General features: G+C 44.1%; 1 protein-coding gene and 1 pseudogene across 2 annotated transcripts in view; one reads left to right on the forward strand and one right to left on the reverse strand.

Annotated features, from left to right (window-relative positions):
• Cul5 (cullin 5) overlaps window positions 1-17,483 on the reverse strand; it is a 78,796-nt gene extending 61,313 nt beyond the window's left edge. For both annotated transcript variants that reach the window (XM_045145424.1, XM_045145423.1), the window contains exons 1-2: window positions 17,012-17,483; window positions 1,037-1,146 (exon numbers count right to left, since the gene is read on the reverse strand). In XM_045145424.1, the coding sequence (XP_045001359.1) occupies window positions 1,037-1,146; window positions 17,012-17,035 (134 nt within the window). In that variant the 5' untranslated portion in view covers window positions 17,036-17,483. The remainder of the gene's footprint in view (window positions 1-1,036; window positions 1,147-17,011) is intronic.
• The window catches only part of LOC101617283, a 33,866-nt pseudogene continuing 28,792 nt past the window's right edge, over window positions 17,034-22,107 (forward strand).

A 22,107-nucleotide genomic window follows, 5' to 3' on the forward strand; every position in this document is an offset into this window, starting at 1 on the left:
GGTCGAGGTCAGCCTACAGTACAGTGAGCACCTACCTTGATAAAACAAAAAAACTAACAAAACCACTCTGTACAGGGGCTGGGGAAGTGGATTGGCAGTTAAAGTACTTGCCATGCAAGTATAGGGCCTAAGATCATCTGAGTTTGATTCCCAGTGCCAACTAAACAGTTGAGTATAGACAGGCATGCTGCAATTCCAGTCCTGTGGGGGAGCAGAAACCTGTAGCTCTGGGGTCAGAGAGAAACTCTGTCTCCATGAAATCAGTGCATGAGTGATAGGATGTCCAGAGTTCTCCTGCCTGCCACACATGTACATACACCACACATAAACATGCAAGATATTCTGGACAGGGGCCGGGAAGATGGCTAAGCAGTGCTGTGCAAGCACGATGGCCTGAGTTTTGGTCCACCAAATCCATGTTAAGCCAGGCATATACAAGCATCTATAACCCCAGTGCACCTATAGCAAAATGGGAGGTAGAAATGAGAATCTCCTAGAAGCTTGCAAGCCAGCTAGCCTGGCAAACACAGAACAACTGTGTTCTAACCCAAGTGGAAAGTAAGGGATGGCACCCAAGGTTGTTCTCTGAGTTCCATACATCTTCCCACAGCACAAAAAAAAAAAAAAAAAAAAAAAAAAAGTTCTCAACATTTTCTATCTAGTTTCCCTGGTTGATAACCTACCACATGCTGCTAGTCTTGTTGCTTGAATATTAATGAGTAGTGTGTGACTACCCTGAAAAGGAACTCAGAAAATTTCCTTCTTAATCTCACCAACCTAACCCTCTGTGCCTTTTCCATTGATGATTTTGCTTTGTATCCTTTCACTATAACGAACCATGCATTACTACTGGATGTTCATTCCTCAGGCCACCTAGCAAATCCTGGGATTCTGTACCTGGTAAGTCTTAGAGATTTCCCCAATGCAACTTGTAACAGGTAAACAGACTATCTAGACTCACAAAATCTTTTTGGGTACAGAAAGACATCATCAAAGTTTGCTTTATGTTAGGAAACAGAATTAATTGATTACTTACGAAAATAGATCAAACCACTGCTGCTTTGTTACAGATTCCTGACGTAAAAGCTTCAAAACAATTGGACGCATGAAATCCCACTTGTCTTCAAACTGAAGAGAGCCTTTATTCTTTAAAAAAAAAAAAAACACAACACATACACACACACACAAAGGATAAAGGACAGTTTAATTAAAATGCAGTTAAATAGTGTCCTAACATTTTATTTTAGTATTTCAATTAAGAGATACCCATGCACAAGCTAGGCATGGTGGCGCACACCTTTTAAGCCCAGCACTCAGGAGGCAGAGGTAGGAGGATCACCATGAGTTTGAGGCCACCCTGAGACTACATAGTGAGTTCCAGGTCAGCCTGGGCCAAAGTGAGACCCTACCTAAAAAAAAAAAAAAAAAAAAAAAAAAAAGAGAGAGATCATGGTGGCACACACCTTTAATCTCAGCTCTTGAAAGGCAGAGGTAGGAGGATCACCATGAGTTTGAGGCCACCCTGAGACTACATAGTGAGTTCCAGGTCAGCCTGGGCCAAAGTGAGACCCTACCTCAAAAAAAAAAAAGAGAGATCATGGTGGCACACACCTTTAATCTCAGCTCTTGGAAGGCAGCGGTAGGAGGATCACTGTGAATTCAAGGCCACCCTGAGACCACATAGAGAATTCTAGGTGAGCCTGGGCTGGAGTGAGATACTACCTCAAAACAAAACAAACAAACAAACCAAAAAGAAATACTCAGTGAAATGAAGTGCTCAAATTTCAAAGAATCAGTTTTCCATAATGGCATTCTTACAGGCTTAAGAATATAACAAACATCTTAAGAAGACAACTACAGAAGAGGAAAATAGGGGTTGCAGGGATGACTTAGCGGTTAAGGCACTTGCCTGCAAAGCCAAAGGATCCTGGTTTGATTCTCCAAGACCCACATAAGCCAGATGCACAAGGGGGAGCATGCATCTGGAGTTTTTTTTTTTTTTTTTGCAGTGGCTAGAGGCCCTGGCGTGCCCATTCTCTCTCTCTCTTTCTCTGTCTATCTTTCCCTCTTTCTCTCTCTCAAATAAATAAGTATATTAGAAGAGTAAAATGGGGGCTGGGAGTATGGCAGAATGGTAGTGTTTGCCTGCTATGGATAAGGCCCTGGGTTCAAATCTCAAGAATAGCAAGGATGACAGACAGTGACAATGATATAAAGATTCATTGTACAAAAGTGTGCAATGAAGGCCGGGTGTGGTGGCACACGCCTTTAATCCCAGCACCTAGGAGGCAGAGGTAGGAGGATGGCTGCATATCTGAGGCCCCCCTGAGACTACATAGTGAATTCCAGGTCAGCCTGGGCTAAAGTGAGACCCTACCTCAGAAAATAAAACAAAAAAAAGTGTGCAGTGAAGAACTGGCTCTTTTCCTAAACAAGGCCTGGCCAGTAGAGTCTCTGAGCACCTGTAGTATGTATCCAGTATGACCCTGAGGGGTTTAGGTCGTATGAAGCACCCTAGCTCAGCCAGTCACACTGATGGGGCTTGTAAGGAACAAAAGCTCAGTATCAATGAGCATGTCAACAACCACACCTTGGTTTCACAATACTCTTCAAAGAAAATGCTAACTCTCAGGTGGGTCAGAGATCATCCTCTAACTTTAAGTTAAAGTTCTTTGGGGGTCTGGGGAGATGGCCCAGCAAAAAAGGTGCTTGTTCATAGAAGCCTGCAGCCTGGGTTCCATTCCCTGGTACTCAAAGCCAGATGCACAAAGTGACACATGAATCTGGAGTTTGTAGCAGCAAGAGGTACTGGCATGCCCATTCTCTCCCCCTCACATACATATAACAAAAATATTTTTTAAAAAGTTTTTTGAAAAAAAAAAAAGTTTTCTGGAAGCCAGGCATGGTCAGCTCACCTTTAATCCCAGCACTTGGGAGGCAGAGGTAGGAGGATTGCAGTGAGTTTGAGGCCACCATGAGACTACATAGTGAATTCCAGGTCAACCTGGGCTAGAGTGAGACCCAACTTAAAAAACAAAAAAAGTTATTTCGGGGCTGGAGAGAAGGTTTAGTAGTTAAGGTACTTGTTTGTGAAGCCTAAGGACCTCGGTTTAACTACCTAGAACGCATGTAGGCCAGATGCACATGATGACATATGGAGTATATTTTCAGTAGCTGGAGGTCCTGGTGTGCCTATTTTCCCTCTCTCTAATAAGTAAATAAAAATAAAATAAAATGAGTTCTTTTGGATAGGTAGAGAGGGAATAACCAACAACTACCAGCAAGATTATACTTAATTTACAGAAAGATCCGGGTTAGCCTGGGCTAGAGTGAGACCTTACCTCGAAAAACCAAAAATAAAAAAGTTGAGAGAGTAAACCCTGTACAGAAGAATGATAGTTATGATTTTAAAAAAATGTATTCAAAGTGTGGGGGATATAATAAGCCACAAATTAAAGACAATATATAGTTTTCCAGATAATATCACTTTAAAAATCCTGCATAGTAGAGCATGGTGGTGCATGCCTTTAATCCCAACACTCAGGAGGCTGATGTACTAAGATCATCATGAGTTTGAGGCCACCGAGATTACATAGTGAATACTAGGTAAACCTGGATTAGAGTGAGACCCTACCTGGAAAGAACATGAACAACAAAAAACCCAAAAACAAAAATAAAACTCTGCATATTACCGGGCATGGTGGCACCACAAAATAAATAAATAAATAAAACCCTGACACATCAACTATTGAAATTCAAGAGTTTAACTTATCGGTAGAGCTTTTGCCAGGTCTGCTCAAGGCCCCAGCACTGCTCTCCATTTATTTTTGTTTTGCTTTCTTTCTTTCTTTTTTTTCTGCTTTTTTGGTAGGGTGGGGTTGACAGTGTTGTTAGTATTTCTGAGACAAGGTCTCATAAAACCAGGTGTGGTACATGCCTGTAATAATACCAATGCCTGGGAGGGTGGAGACAGGACAATTGACCATTCTCTGCAAGTTCCAGATCAGCTTAGGATATAAAAAATAAATAAATAAAAAAAGATCTTGTCTCAATAGAGAGATGGCCGGCATGGTGGCACACTCCTTTAATCCCATCATTCAGGAGGCAGAGGTAGAAGGATCGTTGTGAGTTCAAGGCGATTCTGAGACTATATAGTGAGTTCCAGGTCAGCCTGGGCTAGAGTGAAACCCTACCTTGAAAAACCAAAAAAAACCAAAAAAACAAACAAAAAAAAGGGGGGCGGTGGCACACCATTCTAATCCTAGCACTCAGGAGGCAGGGGTAAGAGGATAGCTGTGAGTTCAAAGAGACCCTGGCCTGGAACTCAAAGTGAACCATGTCAAAGATGATCCTGAGTTTCTGATCCTCCTGCCTCCACCTGCCATATGCTAGGATTACAGGTGTGCACCACCGTCACCAGTTTAAGGTGTTCTTGGGATCAAACTCAGGGTTTCCTGTAGTACTCTACCAAGTGAGCTATATTCCCCAAACTCTTTGGAGTTGTGAGACTATGTAGCCTAGGCTGGCCTTAACTCACAGTAATTTGGCTTTAGCCTCCTGAATGCTGAAATTAAAGAGTATAATCACACTGTACCCAGCTAGCAGGACTTTAAAAACTAATGTTCAACTTCATTGTGGTTTTTGATTTTGTTATTATTATTTTGGTTTTTCAGGGTCGAGTGACACACTAGCTCAGGCTGACCTGGAATTCACTATGTAGTCACAGGGTGGCCTTGAACTCAAGAGATCCTCCCACCTCTGCCTCCCAAGTGCTGGGATTAAAGAATGCACACCACGCCCAGCTATGATTTTTGTTTCTGTTTCTTGTGGTACTGAGAATTGTATCTCAAGGCCTCACACATGCTAAAAAAGTACTATACCATGGAATCACACCCTCAACCCAAAAGGACTTAAAAAAAATAGACCATATAGGGCTGGAGAAGTGGCTTAGCAGTTGCCTGTGAAGCTTAAGGACCTAGTTGATTCCCCAGTACCCATGTCAGCTAGATGTACAAGATGCTGCATGTGGAGTTCCTTTGCAGTGGCTGGAGACCTGGCATGCCCACTCTATCTGCCTCTTTCTCTCTCTCTCAAAAGGGGGGGGGGGGCTAGAGAGGTGGCTTAGCAGTTAAGGTGCTTGCCTGCAAAGCCAAAGGACCTTGGTTGGATTTCCCAGGACCCATGTAAGCCAGATGCATAAGGTAGTACATGCATCTGGAGTTCACTTGTAGTGGTAGGAGGCCCTGGTGCACCTATCTCTCTATTTGCCTCTTCCTCTCTCTTTTTTTTTCCAAATAAATAAATATTAATAAAAATAAAAAAAATATAGTGACCACCATGAACACCCATAATCCTAGCACTTGGGAGGTTGAGGCAAAAGAATCACTTGAGCTCAGGGATTTGAGACCAGCCTGGGGAAACCTACTGACACCTCACTTCAAAAACAGAAGGAAGGGGGAAGTGGAAACAGGGAGGGTTCAGTAGCTAAAGACAAAGTCTGAGAAGCCTGATGATGGCCTGTTAATGTTAATGTATCAGCACCCATGTGAAGCCAGATGCAAAGTGGTACATGTGTCTGGACTTTTGTTTGCAGTGGCAGAAGGCCCTACTGTGCCCTTTCACTCTTGTTTCTGCCTCTCAAATATTTTTTTTAAAGAGAAAGATGGGGGGGTGGTGGAGGGATGGCTTAGCAGTTAAGGCATTTGCCTGCAAAACCAAAGGATGTAGGTTCGATTCCCCAAGACCCATGTTAGCCAGATGCACAAGGGGGCGCACACATCTGGAGTTCCTTTGCAGTGGCTGGAGGCCCTGGCGTGCCCATTCTCCCCCCCCATCTCTCTCTCACACTCTCTCTCTCTCTCTCTCTCTCTCTCTCTCACACACACACACACACACACACAGTGCCAGTAAATTAAAAAAAAAAATTTAGGGCTGTAGATAGATGGCTTAGTGGTTAAGTGCTTGCCTGTGAAGCCTAAGGACACTGGTTCGAGGCTCGATTTCCCAGGACCCACTTAGCCAGATGCACAAGGGAGGTGCATGCATCTAGAGATGGCTTAGCAGTTAAGCGCTTGCCTGTGAAGCCTACTGACCCCAGTTCGAGGCTCAATTCTCCAGAACTCACATTAGCCAGATGCATAAGAGGGCACACGTGTCTGGAGTTCATTTGTAGTGGCTAGAGGCCCTGGAGCACCCATTCTCTCTTTCTCTGTCTGTCACTCTCAAATAAATAAATAAAAATAAACAAAATTAAAAAAAAATAAGAGTTCATTTGCAGTGGCTGGAGGTCCTGGCGCGCCCATTCTCTCTCTCTCTCTGCCTCTTTCTCTGTCTGTCGCTCTCAAATAAATAAATAAATAAATGAACAAAAAAATTAGAAAAAAAAGATCTGGACATTAAACCCCACCCCCTTTCACCTTAAAAAAAAACACCAAAATTTAGCCAGGCACAGTGGCACATGCCTTTAATCCCAAAAGTAAGGATAGAGGCAAAGGTAGGAGGATTGCTGTTGAGTTCAAGGCCAGCCTGAGACTACAGAGTGAGTTCCAGGTTAGGCTAGGCTAGAGTAAGAACTTATCTTAAAAAAAAAAAAATTTTTTTTTTGTTTTTTGTTTTTCTCAGGGTAGGTTCTCCCTCTAGCCCAGGCTAGAGGCTAGAGAGAGACCCTACCTGGCAAAACAAGACAAAACAAAAAGCAAAATAGTACCCCTACCTTCTGAGCACTCTTAATTATCCTGATCTCATCATGACCTCCACTAGCAGGCAGCAGCACATTATCCATTTCTTTGGTGCTCACATTTACCCAACATAGTATAAATTCTTGAAAGTAAGGACTTTGTCACCATGTCTCACTGATACTTAATATCATATCCAGCTCAGCAGACAATCAGGTATTTACCCAGATCAACTACCCTCAATACTACTTGTGAGTACTCCATGTGTTCCATCCATGTTTTAATCTGAACTGTAGCCAGACCCCTAGTTATCCTAACCAAAGGAGGAGTCGAATGGCTGTTGGAGACATAACTGGGCTCACCAGAGCCCCAGGCAAAATATCTACAAGAAAAACCTGTCCTGGGCTGGGATGTAGCTCACCTGGTAGAGTGCGCTTCTAGATTCAAAAGCCCTAGGTCCAACATCCTAGAAGGCATGGTGGCACACATCTGTAATCCCAGAAGAGGGAGGAGGATGAAAAGGGTCATGGACATCCTTGGATATAGCCTGGGGTACATGAGACCCTCCAGAAAAGAAAAGAAAAAAAAAAAGATAGGCATAGTGGGCATGGTGGCTCCACACTGGTAATCCCAGCACATAGGAGGCTGAGATAGGATTACTGTGAGCACCAGGTCAAGCCAGGGCTAGAGTGAGAACTTAACTCAAAAAAACCAAAGCAGGGTTGGAGAGATGTCTTAGCAGTTAAGGTGTTTGTCTGTAAAGCCAAAGGATCCTGGTTTGACTCTCCAGGACCCACGTAAACCAGATGTACAAGGTGGTACAAGTGTCTGGAGTTCGTTTGCAGTGGCTGGAGGACCTGGCATGCCCATTATCTCTCTCCCTCTCTCTGCTTCTCTCTCTCTCAAATAAATAAAAATAAAGTTTTAAAAAATCCCAGCCGGGCGTGGTGGTGCACGCCTTTAATCCCAGCACTCAGGAGGCAGAGGTAGGAGGATTGCCATGAGTTCAAGGCCACCCTGAGATGACAGAGTTAATTCTAGGTCGTGAGACCCTACCTTGAAAAACCAAAAAAAAAAAAAAAAAAAAAAAAATCCCAAAGCAGGAGGGAGGGTATTACCATGGGAATTTTTTTTTATAATCATGGAAAATGTTAATAAAAATTAAAAAAATATATTAAAAAAAAATCCCAAAGCAAGTAGGGCGTGGTGGTACACGCCTTTAATCCCAGCACTCAGGAGGCAGAGGTAGGAGTTCAAGGCCACCCTGAGACTGCACAGTGAATTCCAGGTCAGCCTGAGCTACAGTGAAATCATACTTTAAAAACAAAACAAAACAAAACAAAACAAATCAGGGCTGGAGAGCAAAGCCAAAGAACCCAGGTTCAATTCCCTAGTGCCCACGTAAACTGGATGCATCAGGTGGTGCATGCGTCTGGAGTTCGTTTGCAGTGGTTGGAGGCCCTGGATGCCCGTTGTCACTATCTGCTTCTCTCTCTCAAATAATAAATATTAAAAAAAAAAAAATCTAAAGCAAACAAACAAATTTCAAGGCCACTCAGTTGTTTTAATTAGCCTATCCCCTCCAGATTACGATGATTCAGTAATCATTTTCACATATCCCATGACGCTCTCACTTACATGTGTAATCATTTTACTGTTAAGAATTTAGTTTATTCCTGTCCTTACACAACACTGAGCATCACATGCCTAGGATGGTACACAGGAAGTAGTAACTTTGTGTAGGATCAAAAACGGGTCAAGACCAGGTATGGTGGTACATGCCTTTAATCCTAGCATTTGGGAGGCAGAAGTAGGAGGATTGTCACAAGTTCAAGGCCACCCTGACACTACATAGTGAATTTCAGGTCAGCCTGAGCCAGAACAAGACCCTACCTCGAAAAACCAAAATAAATAAATAAATTTTTAAATGGGTCAAGGATTTAATAGCATCTCTACTCACTTATTTTTCAAATGGTCTCTGTTATCCATGAAACTTTATTTCAAAGCCCCTAACCTAGCATTGAAGGCCCTTCAAATCTGGGCCTGACTATCCTTTTAACTCTTACCTCCTGCCGTTTCCCTATACTCCGGGCTACCCTACTAAAACACTTCTAAGGAGCATGACCCACACAGGAGGCAATACAACCACTGACCTAGTCTCTATTTCTACCAAGTTTTCTTCTAATCACCACCTACAAAGAGTGCCCATCCTTCCAAATCAGCACCAGTGCTTCTCCATGAAGCTTTCTTGGCTCTCCCGTCAGCCAGCATTTTCTCAGTCTCCCAGGGACCATATAGCAGTTGGTAATGTCTGAAAACTGTCTTATGTAAATCAGTACCATCTAATCTCCTATAGTATATGGCAAATTCCCAAAGAGCATGGACATTTTTTTTTTAAATATTTTTTTAAATTTATTTGAGAGCGACAGACACAGAAAGAAAGACAGATAGAGGGAGAGAGAGAGAATGGGCGCGCCAGGGCCTCCAGCCTCTGCAAACAAACTCCAGATGCGTGCGCCCCCTTGTGCATCTGGCTAACGTGGGACCTGGGGAACCTAGCCTCGAACCGGGGTCTTTAGGCTTCACAGGCAAGCACTTAACCACTAAGCCATCTCTCCAGCCCGAGCATGGACATTTTTATGCACATCTTTGTATTTGTTCATGGCCCCTTGAATAAAGGTATCTTTACTTTAATAATGAATACATTTTGAATCATTTTATATTTCTATTTTCTTTCCTCCCCATGGATAAAGGCTTCTTCTATTGAGATAAATTCATACTTTTGGGTGTGGTGGTGCATGTCTTTAATTCCAGCACTTGAGAGGCAGAGGTAGTAGGTAGATTGCTATGAATACTAGGCTGCCCTGAGACTACATAGTGAATTCTAGGTCAGCCTGGACTAGAGTGAAACCCTACCTCAAAAAACAAAACAACAACAACAACAAAGAAAACTAACAAAAATAAAACCCCAACAGGGCTGGACAGATGGCTTAGCAGTTAAGATGTTTGCCTGCAAAGCCAAAGGATCCTGGTTCGACTCTCCAGGACCCATGTAAGCCAGATGCACAAGGGGGTTGTATGCATTGAGAGTGCGTTTGCAGCGGCTGGAGGCCTTGGTGTGCCCATTCTCTTTCTTTCTCTCTGCCTCTTTCTCTCTCTCAAATAAATAAATGAAACATATATTTTTTAAAAACCCAACAATGTAAATCTCTGTTTCATCTTTCAATTTTAAGTTTAAATTCTCTTCTCTTATGGGTTGAGTGCATACTATTACTGTTGTCTGTCTCATGCTAGATATAATTAGGAGTGACAGGTAGAGCTGGTTACTAGAGAAAAGATCTCTAGTGTGCTAGTGAGCTAAACAGCAACCAGCCAGGTAGAAGTATGTCACTGTGAAAAGCACAGGGAGAAGACTCAACTGGAATGGTCCTAAAGAATGTGAGCCATCAACAATATCTTAGTAGGAAAGGGATATGGTAAGAACGGTGTTCTGGTCTACAGCTCAGTTCTGCACAAGGAGATAAAAATAGGGAAACAGGAGTAACCTTGTCCCAGAAAAATGTACAAAGACTGAAAAGGGCTGAAGAGTAAATCCTGAGAACTCATTATTGGGGGGGGGGGATGTGCAGGGAGGTCAGAGGGAAAAAAGGGGGTTCTGAGACAGTAGAACAAGACAAGTTACATCACACACACAAACAACAAAGAAAGAGCAGAGAACACATGGTTGCAAACACCTTTATTCCCAACCCTTGGGAGGTAGAGGTAGGAAGATTACTGTGGTTCAAGGCCAGCCTGAGAGTAGAGTGAGACCCTGGGGGAGGAAAAAGGGGGCGCATAGGAAATGAGCAGTTCACCAGAGGAGAGGATGAATGCTATCAAAGAAGAATCTCATTTGGCTATCAGGATGTTGCTAGCACTTTTACAACTTGACAGCTTCAATATAATTGGGTGGGGTTAACTAAGAAAACAGGTAAAAGATGATAAAAGGGCAGCTTTTCCAAGTGAATGAAGAGAGAAAGGGACAAGTTTGAGACAGAAGCAGAGTACTGGTAAAGTTTACATTAGGATGTAAGATTGGGGGCTGGAGAGATGGCTTAGTGGTTAAGGCAATTGCCTGCAAAGCCAAAGGATCCAGGTTTGATTTCTTAGGACCCATGTAAGCCAGATGCTCAGGGGGGAATATGTATCTGGAGTTTGGTCACAGTGGCTGGAGGCCCTGGTGTGCCCATTCTCTCTCTCTCTCTACCTGCCTATTCTCTCTCAAATAAAGAAAGAAAAATAAAATACTTTTTTAAAAAAGATGTAAAAGTGGGCTGGGGAGATGGCTCAGCAGTTGGGGGCACTTGCTTGCAAAGCCTAATGGCCTGGGTTCAATTCCCCAGCAGCCATGTAAAGCCGGATGCAAACTTACACTGACAAGAGATTCTGATGTATGTGTATACACACATACAAGTTAAACAGTTTTTAAGGGGAGTTGAAGAGATGGCCTAGTGGTTAAGGTGCTTGCCTGCAAGCCAAAGGACCCATGTTCAATTCCCCAGTACCCACATAAGCCAGATGCACAATGTGGCACATGTGTGTGGAGTTTGTTTGCTGTGGCTGAAGGCCCTGGCATGCCCATTCTCTCTCTCTCAAATAAAGAAAGAAAAATAACTACTGTAAACAATAATTTTTTTTTTTCTTTAAGGTTGGGAGAGTTTGCTCAGTGGTTAAAGACACTTGCTTGCAAAGTCTACTGGCTTGGGTTTAATTACTCAGTGCCCATATAAAGCCAAATGCACAGAGTGGGTGGTACAAGCATCTGGAGGTTGTCTGCAGTGGCAAGAGGCCCTGGTATGCTCATACTCGCTCTCTTTTCGTCTTTTTCTCTCTGTTGCCTGTCTCTCTTAAATCAATCGATAAACATGTGTAGGGCTTAGCAGTTAAGGTGCTTGCCTGGGAAGCCAAAGAACTAAGGTTCAATTCCCCAGGACCCATGTTAAACCAGATGCACAAGGTGCTGCATGCATCTGGAGTTTGTCTGCAGTTGTTACATACCCTGGTGCGCCCATTCTCTATATATCTGCCTCTTTCTCTCTCTCTCTCTCTCAAATAAATAAATAAAATATAATAAAAATTTTTTTTTTAAAAAAATTGGAGGCTTGCCAGGCATGGCGGTGCACGCCTTTAACCCTAGCACTCAGGAGGCAGAGGTAGGAGGATCACTGTGAGTTCGAGGCCACCTTGAGACTACATAGTTAATTCCAGGTAAGCCTGAGCCAGAGTGAGACCCTACCTCGAAAAAAAAAAAAAAAAAAATTGGAGGCTGCAGAGATGGGTCAGTGGTTAAGGCACTTGTCTGCAAAGCTTAACAACCCAAATTTGATTCCCCATATAATGCCAGATGCACAAGGTGTCACATGCATGCCTCTGGAGTTCTCTGGAGTTCATTTTGCAGTGGTTATAGGCCTCCGTGCACCCTTTCCCCCCTTTCCCGCTGGGTGGTGACGCAAGCCTTTACTTCTAGCACTTAGGAGGCAGTGGTAGGAAGATGGTTATGAATTCAAGGCCAACCTGAATCTATATAGTGAATTCTGGGTAAGCCTCGGCTAGAACAAGACCCTACCTCAAAAAAAAAAAATACTTTTTTAAAGATATAGTCCATGCTGGGCATGGTGGCACACACCTTTAATCCCAGCACTTGGGAGGCAGAGGTAGGAGGATTGCCATGAGATTGAGGCCACCTTGAGACTACATACTGAGTTCCAGTGAAACCTCACCTCAAAAAAAAGAAAACAAAGGAAAAGAAAAAAGTATAGTCTGGGCATGGTAGTACATGCTTTTAATCCCAGAACTGGGGAGGCAGAAGTAGGGAGATTCCCACCCTAAGACTGCACGGTGAATTCCATGTCAGTATGGACTACCCTACCTTGAAAAACAAGCAAAAGAGATAAACTTTTCTTAGAGTTACAGAAGTGAGGGGGAAAAACTAGGGACATGCTGCCAAGTGCTGAGGGACAAAACTAGGTGGAAGGAGCCAGGTATGGTAACACACACCGTTAATCCCAGCAGAGGTAGGAGGATAGCTGTGAGTTCGAGGCTAGTCTGAGACTACATAGTGAATTCCAGGTTAGAATGAGCTAGTGAAACTTTACCTCCAAAACAAAACAAAACAAAACAAAACAAATGGTGGAAGGAGGCAAGTTGGAGGTAGCCTGGAAAACAGCAGAAAACATATGGTATTGACCAAAGGAAATGCATGTCCAAATAGCTGGGTAGTTTGATAAGAACTAAGGTATAAAAAATGTTTTAGTAATTGTGGTTTGGAGTAGGATACTACGCTGGAAATGAAGAAAATGAGCATCTGGAGCCCAGATGACAACTGCAGAAGCAAAAGAGCATGTAGGATTATGTCAGAAGGGACTTAAAACAGAAAATGAAATTGCAGTACACTATTACAAATGTTCTACAGACATCCTTTGTAAGAAAAAAAGATACAAACTGGGCATGGTGGTACATGCCTTTAATCCCAGTATACAGGAGGCAGAGGTAAGAAAATCACCATGAGTTCAAGGCCACCCTGAGACTACGTAGTGAAGTGAATTCCAGGTCAGACTGAGCTAGAGTGAGATCCTACCTTGAAAAACAAAAAAAAAAAAAATTTTTTTTAGCTAGGCATGGTGGTGCATGCCTTTAATCCCAGCACTTGGGAGGCTGAGGTAGGATCACTGTGAATTTGAGGTCAAACTGAGACTACATCGTGAATTCCAGGTCAGTCTGGGCTATAGTGAGACCCTACATAAAAATAAAAAATAAAAATAAAAAATAAAAAAAAATGGGAGCCGGGCGTGGTGGCTCACGCCTTTATTCCCAGCACTTGGGAGGCAGAGGTAGGAGGATCGCTGTGAGTTCGAGGCCACCCTGAGACTCCATAGTGAATTCCAGGTCAGCCTGGGCTAGAGTGAAACCTTACCTCAAAAAACCAAAATAAATAAATAAATAAATAAAATTAAAAAACAAACAAACAAACAAACAAAAAAAACAAAAAAAAAAAAAACAAGCCAGGCGTGGTGGCGCACCGTGAGTTCGAGGCCACCTTGAGACTACATAGTGAATTCCAGGTCAGCCTGGATTAGAGTAAGGACCTACCTCGAAAAACTGGAAAAACAAAACAGGATCAGTATTTCTAGTACTTTATTGTATATTAAATGCCAGATACTGTTGTGAGCATTTTACATAAATTCACTCACTCATCAAGATCCTGCTATAAGTCGGGACAGGCTCCCAAAATGGAGTCACCAAGGACAGCAGGATGGCCACAGAGACTTATACACATTCCTCAAGAAGTCTCCCAGCCATTATCCCTTCCTTGCCTAACAATGCCCTCAGGTCATGGTTTCCTGCCCCCTTTTCTCCTAAGTCACCTGCTCACTGCTGTGGTTTCACACCCTGGCTATTTGGCCTTTCCCCTCCTCCCCTCTCCTCAAGGGAAAAGCCCTATGAAGCCTACTATCGGGAAACTCAGGTTGGCCTTGCTCCTCTCTTCTGAGCCAGCCCTGGCAGCTCCTGTTTTTCCCAAATAAATGCTTTCTTCTTTGCCTCAGGGAAGAAAAAAAAAAAAAAAAAAAAAAAGATCCTGCTATAAACATGTACCACTGGGCTGGAAAGATGGCTTAGCTGTTAAGGAGTTTGCTTGTGAAGCCTAAGGACCCAAGTTCCATTCCCCAGTACCTATCTAAGCCAGATGCACATAGTGGTGCAAGTGTCTGAAGTTTGTGGTGGCTAAAGATCCTGGCACACTCATTCTCTCTCATAAATAAATTTTAAAAATTTTGAAAAGATGTCACTGATATTTCCTGCCTCCCCAAAATAACTAACTGCTGCTCCCGCAATGCATAAACCACAATCACATAGGGAATACCTGCAACTCCATGGAGGAGTGTCCCCAACAGAACGGGGGCAGGGACGAGGGAAAAGAAGGTACCAACACATTATGTATCCATATAAAATGTTGTTAATAATAATAATATTAAAAGCTGGAGTGGTGTCACATGCTGCCTTTAATCCCAGCATTCAGGAGGCAGAGGTAGGAGAATCGCCCTGAGTTCACAGCCACCCTGAGACTACATACTTAATTCCAAGTCAGCCTGGGCCAGAGTGAAACTCTAACTCAAAAAAACAAAAACAAAAACAGACAAAATAAAAAAAATTAAAAAGGTGCCATTGATAATTTTCTTTTCCTGGTAAGGAAATTTGGACACCAATAAACGAACTTGCTCAGTCATACAGCTCTTAAGTGGCAGAGTCAGTCAGTCTAGCTGTAGGTCCTTTTAAAAACTGATAGTGAGCCTGGTGTGGTGGTGCATGCCTTTAGTCCTAGCACTCAGAGACAGAGGTAGGAGGATTGCTGTGAGTTCCTGGCCACCCTGAGACTACACTGAATTCCAGGTCAGTCTGAGCTAGAGAGACCCTACCTGGAGGGAGGGGGGAGGAGAGACAACAACTAAACTGATAGTGGGTTAGAGTGATGGCTCAGTGATTAAGGTTCTTGCTTGACAAGCCTAATGACAGTTCGATTCTCCAGAACCCACATAAGCCAGATGCACAAGCTGGTGCATGTCTGGAGTTTCTTTGCAGTGGCTGGAGGCCCTGGCACTCCTATACTCTCTCTCCTGGTCCATATCGCTCTGTTTACAAATAAGTAAACAAAATATAGTGCCAGGCATGGTGGCACACGCCTTTAACCCCCACACTCGGGAGGCAGAGGTAGGATGATTGCCGCGAGTTCAAGGCCACCCTGAGACTACATAGTGAATTCCAGGTCAGCCTGAGCTAGACTGAGACCCTACCTTGAAAAACCAAAATAAATAAGTAAAGTATAGAAGACCATATTCCTAGGTGCAAGGCTGGCCAACAGAGGTTTCATCACCCAGTATCCACTGAGGCAAGATGCTCAAGGTGGTACATGCATTGTTCACAGCAAGCGTCTATACCCACTCTCTCTCTTAAATAAGTAAGTAAAAAGAGGAGATTTCTCCTTAGTATATGTTGCACATTTTGTAAGAGGGACGCATATTAAACAGCTAATGAAAATGGTTTAAAGAAGGTAAGCTAGAAGCCTGGCACAGTGATGCACGCCTCTAATCCCAGCACTTGGGAGCATAGGAGGATCGCCGTGAGTTCAAGCCCACCCCGAGACTAAATAGTGAATTCCAGATTAGCCTGGGCTATAGTGAAACCCTACCTCGAAAAACAAACAAACAAAAAAATAAATGCAAGATAGCCAGGTGTGGTGGTACAAACCTTTTATCCTAGCACTCATGGAGGCTGGAATGGGGAATCAGGGGCCAGTCTGGGCTCCAGGTCAGCTTGGGCTAGAGTGATACCCTGCTTCAAACAAAGAAATCATGGTTTCACTATCTTAACTATTATCCATCCACACTGCCTGAAGGCATGTTTATGTTCCTCGAGGTAATCATCATTTCAGTCATTTTAAGGAAAAGATTCCTACTAAAACAGAAGGGTATAGCAGACTTGCTCGTCGCCCTCTTCCAAACTTCAGGGCCTCCAGCCACTGCAAGCCAACCGCAGGTGCATGCGCTGCCTTATGCATCTGTCTTTACATGGGTACTGGTGAATGGAACCCTAGCCGTCAGCCTTTTCAAGCAAGTGCCTTAACCGCGGAGCCATCTCTCTATCCCTCCCCCTTCCAAACTTTTTAACTAGTGATAAAGTATACATCCCCATGCCCGAGACTGGCTCAAAAGTTCTTTGGTATGAAATTGTCTACACCCTAAAATGAGAGCTATTATCTGGTTGTCCTATAACTGGGGTGGAAAAAAAGAAGGGTTGAAAACATTAAGTCAAAAGTGGGAGAACAAGAGGGAAGGTATATAGCGTGCAGGGAAGGGAGAGGGAGAGAGAGAGAAAGGGTGGAGTGGGAGGCACTGTTGTCTGATCGCATTTCCTCCAGACAGAATGAGAAATTAAGGTGCTGGGGGTGGGGAGGGGGTCAAGTCATTGAAACCTGTTAGGCAGTATTTTCTTGGATTCTTCCTCTTATGCACCTAAGATTCTCGCTTCAGAAGAAACAGACCCTAGAGTCAACCACTGCCATTGCCCTCGTTACTCCCGAGCAGGGCTGGTCCCTGCAAAGCATCGCACCGGGGGAGCCAGCCTCCAGTCTTCAAGGCCAGAGCCCGGCGTTCGGGTCCTCGGGCATAGCCATCGCGGCCTCCGCTAGGGCGGACAACCTCGGAACTGGCCCTCAGCTCTCGGCTCCACGCTTGCCGAGCCCTTCGCGAAGAGCCGAGCCCGTCCGTCACCGAGTACCTGGCCGGCAGGAGAGAGGGGCTTACCTTTAACAGATTAGACGTCGCCATGTTCCTCAACTTAGACTCTCGCGAGACGGAGCGAGAATTCGTGGCGCTCCCGGCCAGGCCTCCACCGGAGGCCGGAGTTGCCAGCAGGGCCCAGGATCCCCGCGGGCCGCTCCGGGGGTGTGGAGGGCGGCAGCGCGGACCTCGGCCCAGGCAGCGGAGCTTCCCCGCGGTCTCCTCCTACATGGTCACCGGAGCGTGCCCGCCGAGAGAGCGCATGCACACGCTCGGGACCCGCGCGCGGCGAACGGTGAGAAGCCCACGGGAGCTGACCTGACTTGGAAGGGGAAGGCAGCATCGACCTCCCCGGCTTCCTCTCCACGACCCACTTCTTTGGGCGAGCCTCTGGGCTTGCACCCGCAGTGGTCTCCAGCAACGACTTTATGTCGGCTTAGGCCCCCGAGCTCAGGTTCCTCAGCCGTGTCACGTGACGCGCTGGCGGGAGCGCGCTCGGGTTGGGGCGCGCGCACGGCGCTGTGGAGCCGTAGGGTCCCGGGGACGCGCCCTCTGCTGGCGGGACCGGAACTTATCTCACCCTGAATCCTGGCGCTGCACGAGCCTGGAAGGCTCCTGATAACAGCTGTCTTCAATAAGGACTGAGGAGGAGAAGATAACCAGTAAATATTTCCTGAATGAATACCCGAAGTGTTACCATTCTCTTCAGGGTACTTTTTTTTGAGGTAGGGTTTCACTGTAGCTCAGGCTGACCTGGAATTCACTATATAATCTCAGGGTGGCCTTGAACTCATGGCGATCATAAATGCTAGGATTAAAGGCGTGTGCCACCACGCTCAGCTTGCCATTCTCTTGAAAAGGATCTGCTTCTTAAATGATCTTTTAGTAGCTGCTAAAGAAATTAATATTAATCTTGGATTTCCAAAAGTATGCTACCCTAGAATATCCCCCTGTGTCTTAGAGCTCCAGCCCACTAATCTGTGGCCAAAGGAACAAAATATAATTTATATAGAGGGAGCCAGTAGATTAGCTGGTATTGTATAATGCAGGTTCCCAACAGCATTCTTTAATTCCTTGTCATTTTCCCCCAATACAGTATAATAGCTACATAGCATTTACATTTTTATTAGGTATTATAATAACCTGCACATGATTTAAAGTGTACAGAATTATGTATACAGAATTTACACAAATATTATGCCGTGTGTGTGTGTGTTTTGAGACCATCTCATGTAAGCCTAATCTGGATTTGAACTAACTATGTAGCCAGGACTGTCCTTGAACTCTTGATCCTCTTAACTCCACTTTCCCAGTGTGGGTATAAACAGGCTCGCACCACCACTCCCAGCTTACTGTGCCACTGAGGTTCTTGGGCATTTATTCTGTTTATTTATTGGATTATTAAAAAGTATTATTGTGGGGCTGGAGAGATGGCTTAGCAATTAAGCGCTTGCCTGTGAAGCCTAAGGACCCCAATTCAAGGCTCGATTCCCCAGGACCCACGTTAGCCAGATGCACAAGGGGGCACACGCATCTGGAGTTCGTTTGCAGTGGCTAGAAGCCCTGGCGCGCCCATTCTCTCTCTCTCTCTCTACCTCTCTCCCTCTCTTTCTCTGTCACTCTCAATAAATAAAAATGAACAAAAAATTTTTAAGTATTATTGTGATTGGAGAGATGGTTTAGTGGTTAGAGTGCTTTTGTGCAAAGCCCAAGGACCCATATTCAACTCCCCAGATCCCATGTAAGCCAGACACACAAGGTGACACATGCACACAAGGTGGCACATACATTTGGGATTTATTGCAGAAGCTAGAGGCCCTGGCACACCAATTCTCTCTCACTTAAAAAAAAAAGTATTGTTTATTTGGGCTAGAAAGATGGTTTAGCAGTTAAGGTGCTTGCCTGCAAAACCTAAGGACGCAGGTTCGGTTCCCCAGTATCCACGTAAAACCAGATTAGATGCACATGATGGTGCATGTATCTGGAGTTCTTATTAAGTAGCTAGGGGCCCTGGTGTGCCCATTCTCTCTCTTTCTCCGATTTTTAAAATTTTTATTTTTTCTTGACAACTTCTATACTTACAGACAATAAATCCTGACATTTCCCTCCCCCACTTTCCTCTTCAAATCTCTGTTCTACATCACGTCCCTTTGCCTCTCTCCATTAGACTCTTTTAATTTGATGTCATCATCTTTCTTTTTTTTGCCCCTGAGGTAGGGTCTCACTCTAGCACGTGGAATTTACTCTGTATTCTCAGAGTGGCCTTGAACTCACAGCGATATTCCTATCCCTGCATCCCCAGTGGTGGGATTAAAGGCATGTGTCACCATGCCTGGCTTCTTACTCTGTTTTTAAAAAATATTTTAATTTATGTATTTGACAGGGAAAGAGGGAGAGAGAGAGTGAGAAAGAATGGCACTCCAGGGCCTCCAGCCAATGCAAACGAACTCTAGATGTGTGTGCCCCCTTGTGCTTCTGACTTATATGGGTCCTGGGGAATTGAACCTGGATCCTTTGGCTTTGCAGGCAAGCATCTGAAACTGTAAGTCATCTCTCCAGCCCCTTACAATTTTTTTTAATTTTTGGTTTTTCGAGGTAGGTTCTCACTGTGGTCCAGGCTGACCTGGAATTCACTATGTAGTCTCAGGGTGGCCTCGAACTCACGGTGATTCTCCTACCTCTGCCTCCCAAGTGCTGGGATTAAAGGCATGTGTCACCATGCCCGGCTTTACTATTTTTTTTTTTAAGACAGGGTTTTCCTATGTAGCCCATGCTGATATAAAGCATGTGGCCATCTATGTGCCTCAGTCTCCCAAATGCTGGGATTATAGGCATGCCTCCACCACCTCTGACTCCCAGTGTAAAATGCTTTCATTTTATCTACATATTTGAAAAATTTGCACCAGGCACATGCCTTTAATCCAAGCACTTGGGAAGCAAAGGTAGGAGGATTGCTGTGAGTTCCAGACCAGCCTGGGACTATATAGTGTGAGTTCCAGGATAGGCTAGACTAGAGTGAAACATTACCTTGAAAAAAAAAAAAAAAAGAACCAAATCAAAGACCACAAAAGCTTTCTTCTTCCAGACAACCTAAGCTACAAGTTTCCTTTGAATGGCTAGACATTCTGTGCTTGTACATGCATTCATGTATGCCTGTTTTCTTTCTCCTAGCAATGATACTACTTACACTCTTTGCACCACGGGGTCTCAGTATATATGCTGGTTTGAATAGAGAATCTACCTCATGTGTTTGAACACTTGGTTGAGCTGGGAGTCTTTGCATACTTTGTATCTGCAAAAACCTTGGGGGGAACTAGGAGGTAAGTTCAGTGGGTGGTAGAGCGTTGCTGGAGGAAGCAGGCTTCCTGGGAGTGGACCCTGAGGTGTGATAGCAAGGCTTTGCATCCTGTTCTCCCTGTTTCCTGCCTGCCTGACTTCTTCTTGTTCCTGTCATACCTTCCTGGCTGTAATGGACTCTCTACCCTCTGGAACTATAAGCCAAAATAAACTTTTTCCTTCCCTAAGTTGCTCTGGCCAGGCACTAGAAAGTAATTGATACACCATACTTACACTCCTTAACATCCTTTTGTCACTCAGCAGTATGATATAAATTCCTGAAATTTTTTGTGCTGCCTCACACTTTCTTACAGATTTGAGCAGTTACTGGCAGGACAAGTACATCCATTGCTTCCAGGATATTTAAAACTGTTACTTTCAAATAAGCTCTTCACATTCATTGTAAGCACAATAGCTATCTAGTCAAAGCTTTTGATTTGCAAGAGACAAAAAAAAAAAAAAGCTAAAAAGGTTCGTGTGTGTTTATGTGTACAAGTAAATGTGAGTGCTGGCATATGTGTGCCACAGCATGCGTGTGAAGATCAGAGAACAGCTCCTCACCTCCCACCTTGTTTGAGACAGAATCTCATGTTGTTCACCACTGAATATGCAAGGTTAGTGTGCAGCTATTATATGGGTGCTGGGAGTCTAAACTTAGGTTATCATATTTTGTGTGGCAAGCACTTATACTCACTGAAATATTTCCCAATCCACTCAAAGTTTTTTTTTCCCTCCAAGTTTTTGTATATATAGAGTATGCAAAGTTTGATAAATAATTAAAGAATTCGTGGAAAACTAGCTGGGGCATCAAGGGCTTAAAGGATTTAGGGTGGAGGGAGAAATAAAACATACAACAGATGGAGGAAAATGGCAGTTGGGAACTCGCAAACCTGTTAAATACTACAGCAGAGAAGCAATCTAACTAAAACTGCATCACTGCCTGGAGCCAAGACCTATGAGCTAACAGTAAATCTAGCCTTAACTAGAATCTGACTGTATCTTTTTTATTTATTCCTGTTAGGTAGGGTCTCCCTGTAGCCCAGGTTGACCTAGAATTCACTATGCAGTGTCAGGGTGGCCTCTGCCTCCTGAGTGCTGGGATTAAAGGTGTGCACCACCACACCCAGCTGTATCTTTAAAAAAATATATTTATTTATTTGCAAGCAGAGAGAGAGAATAGGGACATCAGGCCCTCCAGCTGCTGCAAATGAACTCCAGATGCATGTGCCACTTTCTGCATCTGGCTTTACATGGGTACTGGGGAATTGAACTTGTGTCATTAGACTTTGAAAGCAAGTGCCTTAATCACTAAACTGTCTCTTCAGCCCTGTATCTTTTAAAGATCAATTTCTATTCTTCTTCCTAAACCAAAAGATCTTCCCTTGTTATCTCAGGGTGGGCTACACATAATCTCTACTGCCAGGATAATATTTAAGCCAGGAATCATTTTTTTATTAACAACTTCCATAATTGTAAGCAATAAAACATGATAATCCCCCCCACACACTTTTTTTTCACAACTCTGCTCTCCATCATTTCCCCTCCCTCTCTCAATCAGTTTCTCTTTTATTTTGATGTCATCATCTTTTCCTCCTGTTATACTGGTCTTGTGTAGGTAGTGCCAGGCACTGAGAGGTCATGGATGAATATCCAGGCCATTTTGTGTCTGGAAGAATGCATTGTAAGGAGTCCAACCATTCCTTTGGCTCTTACATTCTTCCCACCACCTCTTGTGCAATGGATCCTGAGTCTTGGAAGGTGTGATAGAGATGTTTCAGTGCTGG

This window comes from Jaculus jaculus, chromosome 3, assembly GCF_020740685.1.
Source record: "Jaculus jaculus isolate mJacJac1 chromosome 3, mJacJac1.mat.Y.cur, whole genome shotgun sequence".
NCBI classification, from domain to species: Eukaryota; Metazoa; Chordata; class Mammalia; order Rodentia; family Dipodidae; genus Jaculus; species Jaculus jaculus.